At 43.4% G+C, this 18,417-nt stretch overlaps 2 protein-coding genes across 23 annotated transcripts in view; both read right to left on the reverse strand.

Annotated features, from left to right (window-relative positions):
* LOC108105426 (interference hedgehog) overlaps positions 1–10,406 on the reverse strand; it is a 29,635-nt gene extending 19,229 nt beyond the window's left edge. Inside the window, exons 1-2 of one of the 2 annotated variants that reach the window (XM_017211995.2) lie at positions 10,144–10,406; positions 9,572–9,656 (exon numbers count right to left, since the gene is read on the reverse strand). The gene's annotated coding sequence lies outside the window, so the exon portion shown is untranslated. Of the gene's footprint in view, positions 1–9,571; positions 9,657–10,143 lie in introns of those variants that run through there. The other variant, XM_017211996.2, reaches the window with a different exon arrangement.
* Positions 10,407–10,769: 363 nt separating this feature from the next.
* Positions 10,770–18,417, reverse strand: part of LOC108105423 (basement membrane-specific heparan sulfate proteoglycan core protein) — a 77,678-nt gene continuing 70,030 nt past the window's right edge. For all 21 annotated transcript variants that reach the window (XM_017211989.2, XM_017211987.2, XM_017211985.2 and 18 more), the window contains 8 exons: positions 16,199–16,398; positions 15,842–16,114; positions 15,318–15,776; positions 14,795–15,261; positions 14,031–14,725; positions 13,551–13,967; positions 13,325–13,472; positions 10,770–11,541 (listed from right to left, as the gene is read on the reverse strand). In XM_017211989.2, coding sequence (XP_017067478.1) covers positions 11,499–11,541; positions 13,325–13,472; positions 13,551–13,967; positions 14,031–14,725; positions 14,795–15,261; positions 15,318–15,776; positions 15,842–16,114; positions 16,199–16,398 — 2,702 coding nt within the window. In that variant the 3' untranslated portion in view covers positions 10,770–11,498. The remainder of the gene's footprint in view (positions 11,542–13,324; positions 13,473–13,550; positions 13,968–14,030; positions 14,726–14,794; positions 15,262–15,317; positions 15,777–15,841; positions 16,115–16,198; positions 16,399–18,417) is intronic.

The raw sequence follows: 18,417 nt of genomic DNA on the forward strand, positions 1-18,417 counted from the left end.
AATTAAACTGTTGGGGAAACATATTAAAATCTTTGTTTTATATTGAAAACAAAGTCAAAGTCAAGGAAATTAACTAAATTACGTAAAGAGCTTTATATTTGGGTTAGTTTATAGTTTTGCTGTGGATCTTTCAGCCAACTGGCCATCCTTTCCTTAGCCATTTAACGATCGCCAGCTAATAAAATGTATGCCAAATGTTTTTCTAAAGTCAAGGCAGCGAGAATGCAGTTGGTTGGCCAGAACTTTCAGAGCTTTCCCCCCTCTCGAAGATGGCATATAAGATGGTATATGATTCATAAAAGACGAAGTGCAATGGCAGCGAGAAGTGAAGATTTCCTTTCTGTCTCGAGTTGGTTTCCCATGAAAAATGCAATTGATGCAGAAATTCAGACACGTAGGCGCAATGGGGCGTGGCAGACAGAAATAAACATGAGCAGAAAGTGGCAAAAGGAGGAAAGAGAACAAAGCGGAAAGACAGAAGAGGAGAGCTATGAAATCAGTGGGGGAAGAGAGCGAAAAGAATCCGATTCTACAATGTAGAATCTACATCATCAGCAAGTGATACATTTGAGTTAGCCCCTTTGGCACCCCCTCTATTCGTAACCCCCCTTCCAGCCACCACCCCCTCCCTACCAACTCACCTGAGGCGGCTCCGCCTTTGTGCCGCGCTCTTTTTTTTATTGTTGTGCGACTGCTCTTTCAGTTTTTATTAGATCATATTATCTATTTTCGGGTACGACAAATTTGTAATTTAGATCAACCGGCAGTGGCGTCGGTTGAGTGGGGACTTTTCAGTGGGCCTCCGTTACCGTTATGGGCTTTTAATTAATTGGCATTTTGACATTTAATTGAAACAAACGAGAAACATGGAGCGCAAAGGCAGCTTAGCGGTGCGTAAAAGCGGTGCGAGTGTTATGAAAGGGGTTTTCGGGGCCCCCAAATGGGGCGGGCTGCCCCAAATTTGTGGCCTAGCTGGTCGATTGAATGATTGAACACTGTTGAGCGCATTTGATTTGATGAACGATTCCGAAAAAGAGCAACCACTTTGGGGAACCGCAAGGGAGAAGCGGGAAGGGGCCAGGGGCTAGATCGTTTTCGGTTTCATTTCAGCTTCTTCTTTTCGGTTTGTTTTTCACATGAAATGCAATAAACCCAATTTAATTTTTTTTTTATTTACTTCGCTTATTTACCCGAATCGCCGGACGGACGGATGTACGTGTGTGTATCGTTAGGCAACTCCCCACAGTCCGGTGGTTCTCCACTTCAGCAAAATGAACCTCAGGGCCCAAGGGATTCCTTATCAGACCCCCAGAATCAATGGATAACAAAGTTTTTATCACGTAACAACGAAAAGCCAAACAAAATAAACAACTGAGCATACGAAAAGGAATATAAATTTGAAGTACAAACAGAAATTCTCATTTTTCGGGGTTCGTTGAATGCCGCGCATTTTTCTGGTGCGGGGGGAGCTAGCCTACCGCCCTCCCATCTGACTTCAACTGGCTGATTCGCCTCAGGGATCTGGAGCCCAGAAATTCTATTTGGGGACAATACAATGGGTCCATAGTTCCAACGATGTGGCTACCTTTTCCTTTCGATTTCTATATATTCAGTCATGTTTTTTCAAGGCACACAAACATTGATGGTATTTGGAAATTCTTTAATTCTTTATTCCTTTAAACCCTGAAAATTATTGTATCAATATTTGCTATAAGCCATAATACCCAGAAGTTCTAATTTGAAAGTAAACATGATACAAATTCGGTTTATCAATCGCTTCGGAAACTGTTGATTTAGGAAAGCACTGAAAAGATTACCCGTAAATAACCTTCCATTGAGAAGGGGTTTTTGAAGCTGCTTTTAATTGGTAGAATTCCTTTTGGGGTTCTTCTCTCCGGAAACGGTTTTAATTTTGCCCAAAGGAATCTATCAGCAAACTCCCCTCCCTTCGAACGATATGTAGTATACCTCTTGCCCTTGAAAGATTCGAAGCCAAAGACAGAACTCAGAGGGTTAGAGAGGGGAAAGGGGGGTCTAGTCAAAAGTCGGAAACAATTAGCGGAGAAGGGGAGTTCGGGGGAAGTAGACGGGGTTTTGGAGACTTCTGATGCTCAATGATCGCGGTAAGCGATGCCTTGGAATGCAGTTCGGATTTCCAGTGAATTTACGGGAAAACGGGAAGAGAGAGAAGAGAGGGAATTGAAACAGAGACACAATCGATGAAAAGGTTGCCCTGGGTTTCTGGACCCGCGTCTACTTCTGCTTCTCCTTCTCCTTCTCCACCGCCATCTCCATCTCCTACTTCTTCTTCTGTGTCTTCTTTGGTATGCGCTCCAAGGTGAACTGAAGACCAGGGACAAACTACAAGAACGCGGAAAGGGGGAAGGGGGAAAAATGACAAACGTGACCGTGGGTCGTCTCTCTATCTACATATATACCTTTCCCTTGCCTTCTCTTCCCTTTCGTCTATCCCTTATGCAAATGCGGATGCAGCAGCCACTGTTTGGAGCGCCCCTTTCATCTCTGTCTTAACGCCCACCTTCTTGCTCTTTGACTACGGTGCAACTTGGATAAAAGGAACTTTACACAGAATAATCTTGAATATAAAGCATCATCTTAAAATCTTTATAGAAGAAGCGGATTTTTCTACTTTTTCTGTAATCTCAAACTTATCCCGGCTCGAACTTCTTAGTCATCTTTCACTGTATTACATTGTTTGTAATAAAGCAGTTACGAATGCAGCCTCTCTTTGTCAGTCCTTCTCGCTCTCTCTTTCTCTCTCTGTTATCTCCTGTTGCCAGGTAGCTATTTCTAATCCCCCCTCCATGGTGTCTCTTACGTGGGCGACGCTACCCATTTACCCATCTCCCGTTCCCGGGTTTTGAACTTTGTGCGGCGTCTGTTTATGAATGAAATCCGTTTAAACCTTTTTTTTGTAAAACTCTGCTACCATTTTCCCGACTTCCATGAATGAACGTGCGAGAGTCGAGGAAAAAGTGTGGCGATGAAGCAGCTGGCAGTGGACTGAACGTAGTTCAGGGGTCACGGTTCATTGCACATTGCAGATGCCAAATTAGCCCACTATCCACTACCCACTACCCACACCACCACCCTTTCCACCCATTATGTTTCGATTGAGTGAGCAAATTGATCCTCCAATTAAGGAAAGTGGCGGGGAAAAAGCTAGACAAGAGCCGAACGAAATCATTAGCTCGGGGCTCCGCATTGATCGATGTTTGAACTTCTGCTTTCGAAACGGGTGCAAGAGGTTAAGTTCTCAAGTTAAATGTGTATCGGAACCGTTACTGACAGACTTACTGTTACACATTTTACCAACATATTCGCTCTTTTGCTAATAACTTCTCTAAACCGGTGCAGACTTTCAAAAACTCCAATGAAAGAAAACCAAGAGAAAGACAAGAAAATACCAGGCTGGGAGCGATCACCCTCCTCTCTCCATCCTCAAAAAGCTTGCTTTCTACTCACGCAGCAGCAAATTTGATACCCTGTTCACTTGATTGGCTAAAGGGTATGCCAGAAGCCTTTCAACTTAAAACCAAGTACTTTGTTTCGCTGCTTAGAAAAGCTATTTGTTTTTTTTTTAATATTTTTTGAAACTTTTGGACTCCAAGAGAGAGGTCAGCTTAACAGTTTTAGTGGCAAAACGCATACTGAAAATTACTGGGTCTCACCAAAGCAATGTCCAAAACCTACAGCTTAATATTATAATTACAGTATTTGTCAATTAGTATACGTTTTGGACCTTATTTAGCTTATTTACACTGAAAATAACTACCAATAATTAAACTTTGTACAGGTTTGGGAGTTTAGGCGGAGTTAAGGCGCCTTCGTAGGTATTCCATAGTCCGCATATGGCCTCTCGAGAGCCTTAACTTATTTCCAGATCTGGCTTATCATGAACGCTGATCTATGACTTCAGTTGGCCTGCGAATGGAGCTCGAATCTTGGATCTCGGAATGAAACGTTCGCGTTCGCTGACTTGGCTGGCTTCGAACTCATTTTCTAATTGCCCCACGGTGGCCGAGGAATGTCTGTCTATTCATTCGCGGTCTCCTACTCTTCATGTTACTGCTCACTCTGGTATGTGTTTATTTCGTTTCGTTTTTTCCTGTTTCCACGCAGGTTTAATTACCACATGGACGGGGGCCTTTGAGACGTGCAAAGTTCGAATCGGCATTTGAATCTCGGCTTTCAGCATTTGCATGGATCCCGCGAGATCGAAAATAAAGGGGAGGGAGATGGCCGTAGAAATACCGATCGTCTGCTATTTTAATTGAGTTCACAAATGTTCTGAACCGAACCCCATTCACAGCTGGTGATCGCCCCCTTACCCCCCTTATCTAATGCTAATAGCTACGTGCTGGGCTAGGGCCCTCTCTCTCCCCACGCCCCTGACCCTGAGGAACCAAGTGCAGTGATGGTTAGTTAGTCGGAAATCGAGGCAGTTCGATTATTCAATATTTCCACAGTGCTTGTGGGAAATTAATACATCATCGTTGCCCCAGGCCTCCCATTCCAAGGCACCCCCAGCCCCCCGAAGTTGCTTTCCCTTCTGGAGAAGCTCAAATTAAAAAAAACTGCTTGAAACAGGTGTGCGCGGGAAAAAATGGGAAATCAAATCCATCAAAAATCTTATGATTTTATATCGGTTCATTGATTAGCCGAAAGTAAAGGGGAAACTTTCGGAAGGTTTTGTAAGGGTGAGCCAAGGGCTTAATTTTCCTTTATAACTTAAAATTCGATTTAAAATAACTCGAAAAGACAATCGGTATTTAAGTTGTATCAAAACTGCATCCCCACCTTGAAAAGTTCAGTTTTCCCATTTTCGCTAATTTTGATGATGTTACCCCTTATCGAAAATGCGAAAGTGGCTTACTCCCATTTTCCTCCTCAAGACGAAAGTATTTAGCTCATAACTTGGCCAATAATGGTCCAAATACGGACTGCAATTCCTCGTTGAGTTTGTTTTCGAATTTCCAACAAAACTGTATACCCACCTTGAAAGGTAAAATTTTTGCTATTTTTCATAATTTTTGATGATGTCACCCCTTATCGAAAGTGTGATATATGGGTAGAACCCATTTCCCCCAAACTAAGGTAGTATCCTCCTCATAACTAAGGCAATAATGGTCCGAATATAGCATGTAATACCTCGTTGAGCTCGTAATTTAATTTCCAACAAAACTGTGTCCCCACCTTGAAACGTAAAAATATTTCCATTTTTTGCAAATTTTTATGATGTTACCCCTTACAGAAAATGCAAAAAATTGTTAAAAATTAAAACTCCCAAAATCATCAAACCAATGATGAGGAAAGTTTGTAATGGTCGAAAGCTGCTCAGAACAGTCTTTGATTTAGCTCTGAGCCTTGTTTTGGCTAAGTTATAGGCATAAAACCCATAAAAATATTACCTTTCTCTGTCAAAACTCATAATCCTGATTGTTGCCCCCAAAAACTCAGAATTATTCTCATAACTCAGCCAATAATGGTCCGAATATAGAATGTAATACCTCGTTGTGCTCGTAATTGAATTTCCAATAAAACTGTGTCCCCACCTTGAAACGTAAAATTTTTTCCTTTTTTCGCAAATTTTGATGATGTTACCCCTTACAGAAAATGCCAAAAATGGTTAAAAATTAAAATTCCCAAAATCCTCAAACCAATGATAAGGAAAGTTTGTATTGTTCGAAAGCTGCCCAAAACAGTCTTTACATTAGCTCTGAGCCTTGTTTTGGCTAAGTTATAGGCATAAAACCGATCAGAAATAGTTCGTCTAGAACACTTTTTGTTTCTATTTAGCTTTTAAATAAGGAAAACTCAAATTCAAAAATCAATAATCTACCATTCATTCCCAATCCTTATTTCATAATCCGGAACCTTACATTTTCTTTGTCAGCCCTCTTGTGATCTGAAGTGAAGCGTTTAAAATGGTTTTATGGTCCAGGCGACCTATTCCCGGCCGATCTACGCTGAAGATATCAACATCCGCACATCCCTCTGACTTTGTTCGGTGAACACTTGCCAGAGTTCCTGAACTACTGAGCACGACGGTGGCAAGGGAAAACAGAAGAAGAACGAGGAGGAGGCGGAGGCGGAGGAGACTACCTGGTCATTGTTACTGCGATTCTCTACCTGTGTCAATGTCAGACTTCAGCGCTAAATTGTCGCTTATTAAATGTCTCTCGTCCCGCCGACGAGCCACTTTATCAAAACTCCAGAGGGCGGAGATATATGAGATAAAGGCAGAAAGGAGGAAAGGAGGAGGTAGCCGAATTCCACGTAACCGTTGTGTCGTCTGCGGCCCATTGTCGAAAATTATGACTTGTTTTGGGATTGGAGTGCAAATAGCCCACTTCCTGTCTGTCTCCGTCAGCCGTCTTGGTCTCTCCTCTCAGTCCGTCTCCCTCTGTCTGCCGGTGATTAGTGTCGCCGCTCCAAAGTTGCCGTTGTCATCGTCACGGACCGCCGATGTCCCCGCTGATAAGGAGTGCTCCGTGTCGGGGGAACATTTACTTATGCACCACTACTGTCTTTGTCTCTGTTTCAAACTACTGCGGTTAGTTCTGGATTGCTGGTGACATTGCTCTGGATGCAGTCGTACAAGTTACTTTCCTAGTCTGCTGCTTCTGGAGCCACTAGGTAATCATATTCGGACAGTAAATATTTCCCTTCAGATTAATATATTTTCGATAATTCATATGCAACCAGTATTTTTATAGAGCCACATTCCCCAATCTGGCTAACATTATTGATGTGCTTAATTCCAGAGATTTTTTATTGCCTTTACTCGATAAGCTGGAGATCTACGTGCCTGAGATTCGCTTTCCCTCCTCCATTAAACCCAGAATTTTGGAACCTATAGGAGGCGTGGAATCATTCAGAAGAACATATGTGATCACATTACGTTGGCGGCTTGTAATGCGCTTCCGTTTTCTACTCCACAATTATTCATGTTCAGCTGGCTGAGTAGTACCCATTCTTCGTTGCCATCATTTGTCTTTTTTGGAAGCTAATTTACCCAATGATGCAAAGGCGCCGCTTGAGAAGAGAGCCAAGTTAGGCCAAGATGACTCCCAAATCCGAATCTGAATCGGAATCCGGGCCAATCAGCCTGCAATTACACTTCCGCTGTGGAGAGGGAAGATCACAAAAAAAAAAGGCGAGGAGAAACATAACCCCTCCTCCTCCGAACGAAACGAAAACCCTCCATTCATGAAGTCTCTCCGTGTCTCAGGCTCATTCACAAGATTCAAAGTCGAGACGAGAGTTCGAGCATTCATTCATTCGCGTTGATTGCCACCTTTTCCCGATCTTTTTTTTCTCCTGCCCCACGGCAGCCTCTTGTGCTCCAATGATTAGTCTGTGCTAATGAACAGGCGGCGGCTACCTAGCGAAAAAAAATAAAAAAAAAAAGAAACACATTCATGATGGAAAGGCCAAGAAAAGGCCCCCAAAAAGACACAAAACACCGAAAAAAGAGCGAGAAAAAAGCGAGACAAAGCTGCACGAAAGCGGCAAACAAACAGAAATCAAATCCAATTTATGTTTTCAACATTAATCATAATTTCTTGGGGCCCATTTCGGCGTGGCGTGAAATAATTTTTATGCGCCGTTTTTACGGAACCAAAAACCAAAATCCAAAATCCGTTTCGGAATCGAAATCGAACAAATCCCAAAGGGGAAAAGGTGTCAATGTCTAATTTTGATGGCGAATGCACTCGCAGCATTCTGCTTTCCTCATTATGACTGTGAGATATGGTAGAATGTGGGCTGAATGGGAACTAGATCAGTGGATCAGTGGTAATGGAGTGCGAGAATTGATCGCAATCGTTTTGGCCATGAAATTTGAGAGCAAAACTATGGTTTACATAGAAAAATTCATACGCAAAGTAAAATTTCTTCAATATCAGAATGTAAGTTAGCTTTCTCTAGGTTACAACCAAGTTCTTAGGGGCCTAATGTCTGTAACGTCTAAACCTTTTACTGATCAACCAAAAACATCTCGTTTTATGTTAAAACCAATTTAAATACATGCCTTAAAGATCTGTCTTCTCCCGGTGAAAAGGACCTGTTCTGGCCAAGATTTCGATCGGTAGCTCAGTCAGTTAGCCAGATTCGTCAGTTAGCAAAGACCCCACACTGAATAGACCTACGATTCGGGGGCGGGGGTCCTGATGCAGAGCCACTTGAAAAGCAATTTTTTGAAATTTATTTTCCATTTATCGCTTTATTTATTTTCAACCTTCTTTCAGTGTGTTCCTGTCTTTCTACTCCCCTCATCCTCAATGCACCATGCACCAGGTCTATCTGCTTATGCGATTAGAGTTGCAGCAAAGGAGCCCAGGAAGATGACGATGTGGATGGTATAAGATTGGGTTGGGATCGGGCATTGGGAATGGGAACGATGACGGTGATGATGATGATGATGCTGTTCGGCATGTTTATTTTTGTTTGGACCCAGAGACCTTTTTGTTTGTCTGCATTTCGTTGAGGAAGAAGACGGAGCGGAGGAACTGTGTCTCAATGGGCCACAATCGAAAGTAATAATGAAATCCCATCAACAACGAGACAAAGGCTCTCTGACCATTCTCATTCTCATTCTCATGCCCATCCCACTTCCATTCCCATTCCCATTCCCTTCCCTTTTTGGCCTGCAGAATGAAACGACGACACTTGCCTTGATTTTTATTGTTGGGCTTTTCCCCCGGCCATTGATTTATTGTTAGCGGGAACGGACAGGAAAATGGGAATGCTCTCCGGTTTGGGTTTTGGTCTTGGTATGGGTTTTGGTTTTGGCCATGAGCCTAGTTCTCTGGATATATCTCTCATTCTCTTAGATGATCTTGTTCTGCGACCAGCTGCCTGTTGCATTCCGCTCTCTCACCTCTTGCCAATGGCAACAAAAATGTGCGTGCTCAAACTACAGAGGAACCTGGCTACGACTGAATGCGCAAGGCGTCTACTAACAGTTTTGATTGTAATTGGGTTTTAGTGCATATCCGATTGTATACTAAAATATGCAGCTATAAAAATTCCCTAATTCTTCTCTTGGGCTAAGTGCTTCCCACTTAAAGAGGCCGCACTGTAGTTTTGCAAGTTCTTCCACTTCCTCATCCTCTCCCTAACTGGGGGTTCTATTCTGGTGCTTAGCACATAGACAGTTCATTAATGTTATCAACAAGCAAAAAAAGGGGGAATGAAGGATGGTCTCATAGCCCCTCGTCGGATGACAGGTTTGGTTCTCCACTTTTATGGTTTGTGTACGCACTGAATCTGATGTGCGACTCTTGTTGTTATTTTTGTTGGGGGCTCGTTGACACATAAAAGTAACGGCCACTGGCTACTGGCCACTACTTGGCCAATGGCCATCGCCTGGTGGCCAAAAAAGGACATAGCCACTTGTCAACTGGAATCCATCGATATGGCAGTGGTTAGTCGTGGGACGAGGGATGGGGGATGGGGGCTTCTCTGATTTACCGACATTTACGGACTGTACTGACCAGATGAACTACTTTCCAGCTACTGGCAAATTTACCGTTAAAAAACTCACCTGTTGGCTGTAAATTCGAAGGGCAGTTAAATCCTCTACACGCGATGCTCTCTGCTTCTCGTCAATCTCCTTTCCTTGTCGCACGCTAAACGAACGGTAAATATGTTGATTAGATTTTGATCACTTGACGCGGCATTCTTGCTTGCGATTTTCCCAACAAACAACAAACAACAAACAAAAAACAAGCAGTTAAAGAACAATAAGAGCCGAGAGGAAAGGCAACCCAAATAAAATAAACCTATTAAAATTTTATGGCGTTTTCAAAGCCTTTCCAATACAAAACACAAGAACACGGCAATTGGCATCGGGTTAAATTGAATTTTGTGGCTCTTAGTCACATCCGCTGAATGGACGACATTCGATATATCTGGCGATCTGAGAATCTGGGGATCACTACAGCGGCCTTTCCCCGCTTTTTTTTATTGTTTTTTTTTTGACAAACGTTCGGAAATTATTGATGTTCCGCCGAGACCATAATTTATAGTTATTAGGTGTTTTCTACGCGACGCCGCTACCGCTGCCGTTTTAGATTCTTGCCGTTTTAAAAATAAAAACAAACTTGGCACACGCACTTTTCTCGCTCTCCCTCGCTGGGAACTCTCTCGCAAACTCTCTCGGGACTCTTGCACTTCCTAGTTGGTGTGACCAACTTAGGGCGACTCCACACTGATATTTTTAACAGCCAAAAAAAAGGGTAAATAAATAAATAAAGCTGATTAGCACGACGCGGGCGCCAAGGGCTACACTATATCTCTGCTTTACTCGCTCGACGGCGCAGCACACTCTCTTTCTCCGCACACACGTCTTTCTTGGTCGGCGGCGCGAAGCGAAGTGAACATGGGCCCCTCAGCTGAGCACGAGACGATGCAGAGACCATCGCGCCGGCAGAGAGGAAGTGAACCGGAGAGCGCAAGCGGAGAGAGAGAAGAGTGAAGAGATAGCCAGAGGCTGCGCGAGGGGCTCTTTTGAGAGTGGGTCCTTGGTAGGTGGCGGGATCCAGGCGGATGCTTTTTACCACCCACCAACGAAGCACGTGCCAAATTGTTGCTAATTTGGGTGTTTTTGCCAATCACTTGTTGGGATCGTTGGTATTATTATTCTACCATTTGGCCCGTAAAAACCCAAATAAATGTGATTTTAAAATATAAATACCTTTAATTTCCGGCCCACTCCGCCCACAATTAAACACCTTTCGAACTGATGTTGATTTCATTTTAATATATCTTCTGCTTTTGCTTTGCTTTTATCCACTCAACGGCTTTCGTTCGTTCACAATAGTTGCATTCGTAGTATGTACTTCATTTAGCATAATATGGTATCAATTGATATTTAATTAATAACTTGTGTATGTATGTGTATGTGTATGTGTATGTGTGGGGCCAATTTCCAATTTCCAACATTTTACACTGGGTTCACAAAAAAAACGATTCGTAGTCATAGTTATAAGCTAGAGACTAAAATTATAATTAAAATGCCGTCACTATTGTGGTTGTTTGTGGTTGCAGTTGGCTAGTATGCGTTGTTGTTGCTCGAGTTAGTTAGTTAGTTAGTCCTTAGGGTTCTAGGCTTTATCTGTATTATCTGGTATTATCTGCAGTACTTGCATTATTGTTTCTGTTTCGTTTCACTTCTCGCATGGCGTTTATGTTAAATAAATGTTTGTGATATTCTTGCTTTTTTCTTGCTACAATCTTTAACCTAGACTTAAGGATCGAAGAAGCAATTGTAGTAGAAGTGATCGTTTCTTGATTTTTTGTTTTTTTTTTGTTTCTCATATTATCTTTCGACATATAATAATATTCAATTTTTTTTGTGGTTTTGCTTGAGGCTTGCTTATTAATATGTTGTATATATAAAAATTGTTTTTCTTTTTGTTTATTTTGTTAATGTTTAATTAAAAAGCTAATTTCGGTTGCTGGTTGTGTCCTCAGACGACTGGCGGTTCGGTTCCTCCCAGGGGCTCGTCGTTACTAATAAAAAAAAAAAGGAAAAGAAAAGAAAAGAAAAGAAAAAGGTAAGGAAAATAAAAACAAATTAGAAAAATTATAACCAATAAATGATCGAAAGGAAACGGTAATGATAGCCAACTGATAAACAAAATAAGTACAAAACCATTAGGAATTAAATCCCTATACTATAACTTTAATATTATTAACATTTATGTAAAAGTCGGTTAAAAGCCTTGCTAAACTGCAGTTTCAGACTTTGCCTCAACGCGAAGAACTTTGATTCTCCAAACATTCGATATCAATACATACTGACACATATATGTATATATATATATATTTTGTTTATCTGACTTTAAACACGTGTATATACTATATAAACGAGAGTTCAGAACTGTTTATCTTAATCGGAACATCTACGCAATAATCTTGGTTAATATTCAGCTATATGAAATAATATTACAATTAGGAGCCAGTGGGCCTTTCGAGATAAGTTGAGATCAGGTAAAATTAAACGCTAATTACAATTGATTTCTTTTGCATATTTAACTGAAACGCACTGCGTTTTCGAAGTTACATAATAAGAATAATTTTTAGGTATAGCTTTGGTCACAATGCAGGATGCGTTTCGACTACATTGAGCTAGAGCTTCGGTATCGCAGGATAGATTGCACAGACATCTGTTTCGAGGGGATTTCCTATAGTATATATAATATATATTCGACTACCTATCTATGCACGAGTTTTCTACCTATCGATAATTGGTATTCGGATGTGTTCAGATATTCATTTAGTTATAGACTTGAGTGCCCTGAGTTGGGGCATCAAAGAGAGAACAATCCAGCTAGAAGTGGCTAATATTTGACAAGATCTGTAACAGTACAATATATATATATATGTATATTCCGAATATGTTCGATTCTGTGCTAACTAATAGACTAGGAAAAAAAAGTCTTAGTCTAACTATCCTTTAAATGGCTTAATACTATTCGATTATCTATGTTCGTTTTCTGGCTGCGGTTCTAACTATACTTTGTATAATATAATATGATATTCTGCAGTGATATGGCACGGTAATTCCAATGGTAACACTCCCAAATGTATTTGACTATATAAAGGTTTAGTAGGTTAAATGGGTTCGGTCTTGCAGTTATGACACTTGCTGGGTTTTCCATTTTAATATTTACTGTTTAAAGAATATCGTAAAAGATATTTTTCTATCTTGAAATTATCTATCTAAACTTGCTGAAATCTGTAATAATGTTTACCAGCTAATTAGCCAGTCATAAAACCACTTAGCAAGTGTCTTAGCCGCCTTTTATAGGTTAACAAAACTGGAAGAAGATTCCTTTCTGTGTTTGAGTAGGGGTACAGTAGAGCTGCCAACAGTCAACTGCCGGCGATTAACGATTTCCCCATCTGATTCGATATCATTTCTGCGGCGTCCCTGACTAATTGAGCTTAGCTAGGAGCAGGCAAAAGACCCAAAGATATCACCGCCAGGCGGCAACTCAAGAGGACCATCGATAGCCCGAGCGATAGCGACAGTAGGACTTGATGGGCCTTGCTGGTGGGCAAGTCGTTGAACTTGGGACGCGGATAGAAGATATGCACCGGTGGTGGTTGATCCAGCTCGTCAAAGAAACTCAGATCCCTGCCAACCACATGGTTATTACTCATAGCTAGATCATTACCGTTTTCCTGATGAACGAGGCTAGAAGGACTCCAAAGACTAGTCGCAGGCAGGCAGGCAGAGTACCGATAAAATAATCAAAGCTGAAGACTCAGGCATCTGAAGCATACTTACGCGGGACAAACGTTGGCATTCACTCCATTGACGGCAGCTGAACTAAGGTTAATTTGGCCCACGGTTTCGCCCTCGACGACCACTATGCAGCCGTTCAAGTTGTACTTGTAGCGGGCGCCCGTGAATGCCGCGATATCAGGAACGCCACCTAGAAAAGAAAATGATTGATTTAATAATAATATTCATATAACTATTATAGATCACTCTTGTTTTCCCAATTACTCACCGACAAACACATTGCCCGGCAGCTTAATCGACTTTTTGCTGGTGGGTCTCGTTTCACCCGAGTGCAGCATGCGATCGACCTCCAGCATGGCGGTGTTTTCGTCCCGCTTAGCGATTACAATGTGACGCTCCCCATTGTCTACGCTGATGTCGCTGTTTCGGATCACAGCCTCCTCGCCATCGAGTCTCATGGAGAACTCAACATAGCCATCCACTACAGCGGCAGCGATGAAGTCCTGTCCGGTGTACTCCTCTCCGGCCTCTTGGCCCCACCAGAACAGAAGTCCGTTTGGCTTGTTGGTGGTGAAGACTATGCCGATAGAGGTGTAGGATTGCTCTAAGGCGGATTGGAAATGGCTGCGATTAAGCTCTACGTATCCATCGCCGCGGAATGAGGCATTAAAGCCCAGTTGGAGGTCTGTAATAAGATCAGGGTAAGGATTATTAAATGGCTTTTCCATTAATCATTGTTTTAACTTACGCTCCTGGCAGAACTTTCCACTGAAACCGAATGGACAGGAGCATATGGCGATGTCCTCCTGTTCACTGCAGCTTCCTCCGTTTTCACAAGGATCGCTGGCACAAGGAGCCATCGCGTATGGCTCATTCTCGTGGACTTCTGGAGACGGAGGGGGAACTGGTGGCTCGTTGTCGCCATCCTCATCGCCACCTACTTCATTTGTCTCCCCACAACTTTGGATGTTGGCCGCATCCTTGATGTCAGCTAAGAGATCAATGGCCTTTTGGAAATTGTACAGCCTGGAGATGCAGCCATCGAAGCCCTTGGTTATGTTCACATCCCTGTTGACCTTGACCGTCGACCGATCGTAGCCACCCACAAAGAGGGGCGTTTTGAGGGACAAAATGCGATCTGATCCCGGTGCCTTGGCCTTTCGCTCTGGTCCATCGCCCACACGCAAGATTCCCTCGCCCAGGCGACGTCTTATCTCGATTCTGGTCCAGCGATTCAGGGGCAGCGGTTCCGCAGATCGCACCACCACTGGATCCAAACGAGCGGCCGTATTGATCAGCAGCTCTGCGTGGCCACCACGAAGTACCAGCGCCAAATAATCGCCGCTGGGCAAGGTAGATTCTGCCGTATACAGTATCACGGAGTCCTCCAAACTAGATGGACGCACAGAGAGTGTGATGTTGACTTTGGTGACTTTAGGAGTTCTACGAAACACAAATTGACAAGTTATTAGTTTAGCTGGAGTTCTTTTTAATGGGATAACTCTAACTCACCCGTAAGCTGCGAAGCTGTTGCCCTTAAAGTTAAGGCTTTGTTCATTCAAAATCTCATTATACTGGCATCGGTCTCCGGATCGGTTCAGTGGGCACAGACACTCCATATCGTTTTCTGTATTTTCGCAGCGTCCGGCGCCGCAGACTCCTGGCGTACACTGGGTACCCTCAATGGCACAATCTCTTCCAGTCCACCCCGGCTGGCAAACGCAGGTGTAGGCCTGCTCCGTCTGACTCTCCAAGCACACGCCCTTGTTTTGACACGGACCTTGGGCACAGGGACGGCAATCGTTGATGCCCTCCTTGAACTTGGACTCCCGCATCAGATCCACGGTGCGTCCCTGCAAGGTTAAACGGCTGATGCAACCCACAAAGCCCAGCTGCTGACTAACTGCCTCGGCGGGAAGCAGTTCCCAGTTGGGCACTCCGCCAATGTACAGATCTTCGATCAGGTCCAGTTGAGGTATCTGCCAAAGGCATTTATCAGAATGCGGTGTCTTAAAGATGTCATTCAAGGACTTACCTGCTGCAGGGTGGGGAATGCCACCGGATGTTGTTCATCCACCTGGATGTATCCATCCCTCTTGAAGCGACTCACACGGACCGTGTGCCACTCGTTCAGCGCCAGTGGCTCCTCGGCTCGTACTAGCAATGGCTTGCCACCGAAATCAAAGCGGAACTCCGCATAGCGATCCTTCAGCGATAACGCGATGTAGTCACCGCTTCCGCGGGTTTGTCCATTGAAGAGCAGCAGCCCATCGCCAATTTCCGGTCGGAAGGTCAGTTCGAAGTTGAACTTAAACGAGGAGTTCGGTAGAGTGGGGAAGCTCATGTAGCTGCGGGGTTCCTGCCGGAACTGGGGAATGGCCCCCGTCACAACCAGAATGTTGGGGAAGTCCACCGTCTCACCATCTCTGTATTGGGCCGTGCAAATATAGGTTCCGGCGTCGTTTGCCTGCACGCTTTCCAGCGAAAGCTTTTCCTGGAATTGCAAAATGGGTTTATATTCTATCAGTACTCATCTGTGCAACTAATTTTAAGACTTACATTGAGTAGACTGCGTCCCGCTTGAAGTTGTCCATATTGGCGAGACCAACGGTAGGTGGGCTGTCGGCTTTCGTCGGCTCCACATTGCAGGTCGGCATTTGCGCCCACCTTGGCATAGACTATCTTGGAGCTCTTCAGTTCGTGAGGCTGATCCTCGACCTCAAGTTTGTAGCTGGTGGTGTACAGATCTCCCTCGTCCGTCTTGCACTTGCACACATAGTTACCGGCATCGGTTGAGGCCGCGTTAGTGATCACCAGGCGGTTGCCCACTTGCTGCAGGTGGTCAATTAAGTATTATAGATGGAAAAATAAGAAGGACGAAGATATCTTATACAATATTTTGAAAGCAGTACTCACCCGAATGTTATCGCTGAGTGGAGCTCCATCGGCACGTTCCCAGACGACATCGGTGTAGGTGTCGTCGGAGGAATAGCACTCGACACTGGTGCCCTCACCAGCTTGCAAGCTTGAGGATTGTTCATCCAGTTTCAGGCTGTAGTCGGCCCTTCGTCCTGGTAATTGTGGCGTCAGGTAGATGTTGGGGGGCGGGGTCGCCGCTGATTCCGCCCAATCACAATCACAACACACATTGAAAGGGGGGCGACAGGTCGACAAGGACGACAAGGATGGGCGGAACGTTCACAATTCAGCGACAATTCACAAGTGCATGGGTGCATGTGTGTTTGTGTGTGTGTGTGTATATGTGTAGATGTTTGGGTGGTGTATTTGTATTTGTGTTTGTGTGTATTTGTGTGGTGAGCCATGGAAATGGGAATAAGATAGTAAAAATACACAGAGAGATAAAAAACAGTTAGCAAAATTACAGATCAAAATAGGCGTTTCAAACAGAAAGGCGATAATTATCGAACGATAAGTTGAAATTCGTTATCGATGGAAGTCAGTCTTCATCGAAAGAAGAAACATTAGGAATAATATCAAAGATATCGTTCGATTCATATGGCACTATAGTTTTGTTTTAGTTTCAATTTGGAATTTGGTTTCCTAGTTAGACAATACATAGATATACGATACACATATATAGAGAGGCGACAGAGAGGGGACTTTGTGGATTGTGGTGAGGTGGACTACTTTTTATGGAGCTACTTTTACTCAATACTGCTACGAATCGAATCACACAAAATACGAATACATGTGGGGTTACGAATGGGTCGTTTATATTGGTTTTAATCTGGTTTTCATTTTTTTTTTTTTGGTTTCTCATCTCGAGAGCTGGACTCTACGATTATAATTTCGACTTGGGTTACCACTAAATTATCAGATGTTTCATTTCGATTTGAGTTACATAGATACATATAAGGATATATATATATACAGTTAACGATACATTTTACAAAAATTTCGATTACTTAACTATATAGTTTTTATCATGTGACTTGGAGTGTGCGCGCGTATGTGTATGTGTGTGTGGCTGAGTGTTTTGTGTTATTTACACAAATTTCGTAACTCTAAATTGGGTTATCTAGTAAGTTAGTAACGACGTGGCCTGTCGCATGCAAGTCGACATACATATAAGGTTAGGACCTGTTAAATTGCCAACCCGCTGAACGCTGTAAAAGTATAGAATGCTTAGCTATCGTTTATCGATATTTGTTACATATCAAGCCCTTAAGGTGCGTGTGCGACGTTGATCCTTTTCTTGCTGCGCAATTGTCTTTGCTTGGTGCTTGGTTGGTCGGTTATCGCTGGTCGGCTATGGATAATCGCCTTGCAATCGTTTCAACTCTACGATTTTGTGCACCCACGATCATTACGGAATTAGATAGTAAGGAGAAGGTGGAGGACAATAGATTGGGATTTGGAAAGGAAAGCAATGGGAACGGGGAACTACAAGGAGGACTTTCACTATGGGGGACTCGTAAGTACAGTTGAGTATTAGATAGCGATACCAGGGCTGAGAGTGAGAGTGGGAGTGGGAGCTTTTGCGGTGAAGGGTGAAGAGAAAACTTTAGGACCAACCGAAGCTGCGCTTCATCAGCTTCCTTGGATCCTTGGCGGCCTTCATCAGGGTCTGTCTTCCATGCTTTCGGCTCTTCTTCCAGCGCTTAAAGCTCCCCGATCCTCCCGAATTCGATCCGGATTTTCCGTTTCCCTTGTTGGCGGCAATACAGTTGAATTCGTCTGAGTGATCCGTACAGTCGTAGATCCCATCGCACACCATGTTCGCCCGGATACAAGTGTGCGGATGCGAAACGCACTTGAAGTCGTTGGGTTGGCAGGTGTAGGAAATTGCTGGTGGCCGAACCGTTGCTGCTGGTCCGGAGTTCAGGTTCTTCGAGGGTGAAAGTTTGCTGGTCTTGAAGTCTGCGGCGTTTTTTTTTTTATTTGCGAATTTTGTGTGTTTCGTTATATTAAGTATTATCGGTATTTTGGTTTTGGAATTTTCGTTTGTTGAAAAGGCACAAAGTAAAAAATTAGCAAAAATTTACAGTCTCCGCAGCACTGAAGCCCTTGGTTAGTACTAGTCCCTAAACCCTGAACGTACAACTAAGGTATCCTGCCCTTGGGACTGTGGTTATTGGGTCTCCACGCATGCTGGTGTGAGGTTACGGTGGTGC

Source organism: Drosophila eugracilis, unplaced genomic scaffold (genome assembly GCF_018153835.1).
Source record: "Drosophila eugracilis isolate 14026-0451.02 unplaced genomic scaffold, ASM1815383v1 contig_2167, whole genome shotgun sequence".
NCBI classification, from domain to species: Eukaryota; Metazoa; Arthropoda; class Insecta; order Diptera; family Drosophilidae; genus Drosophila; species Drosophila eugracilis.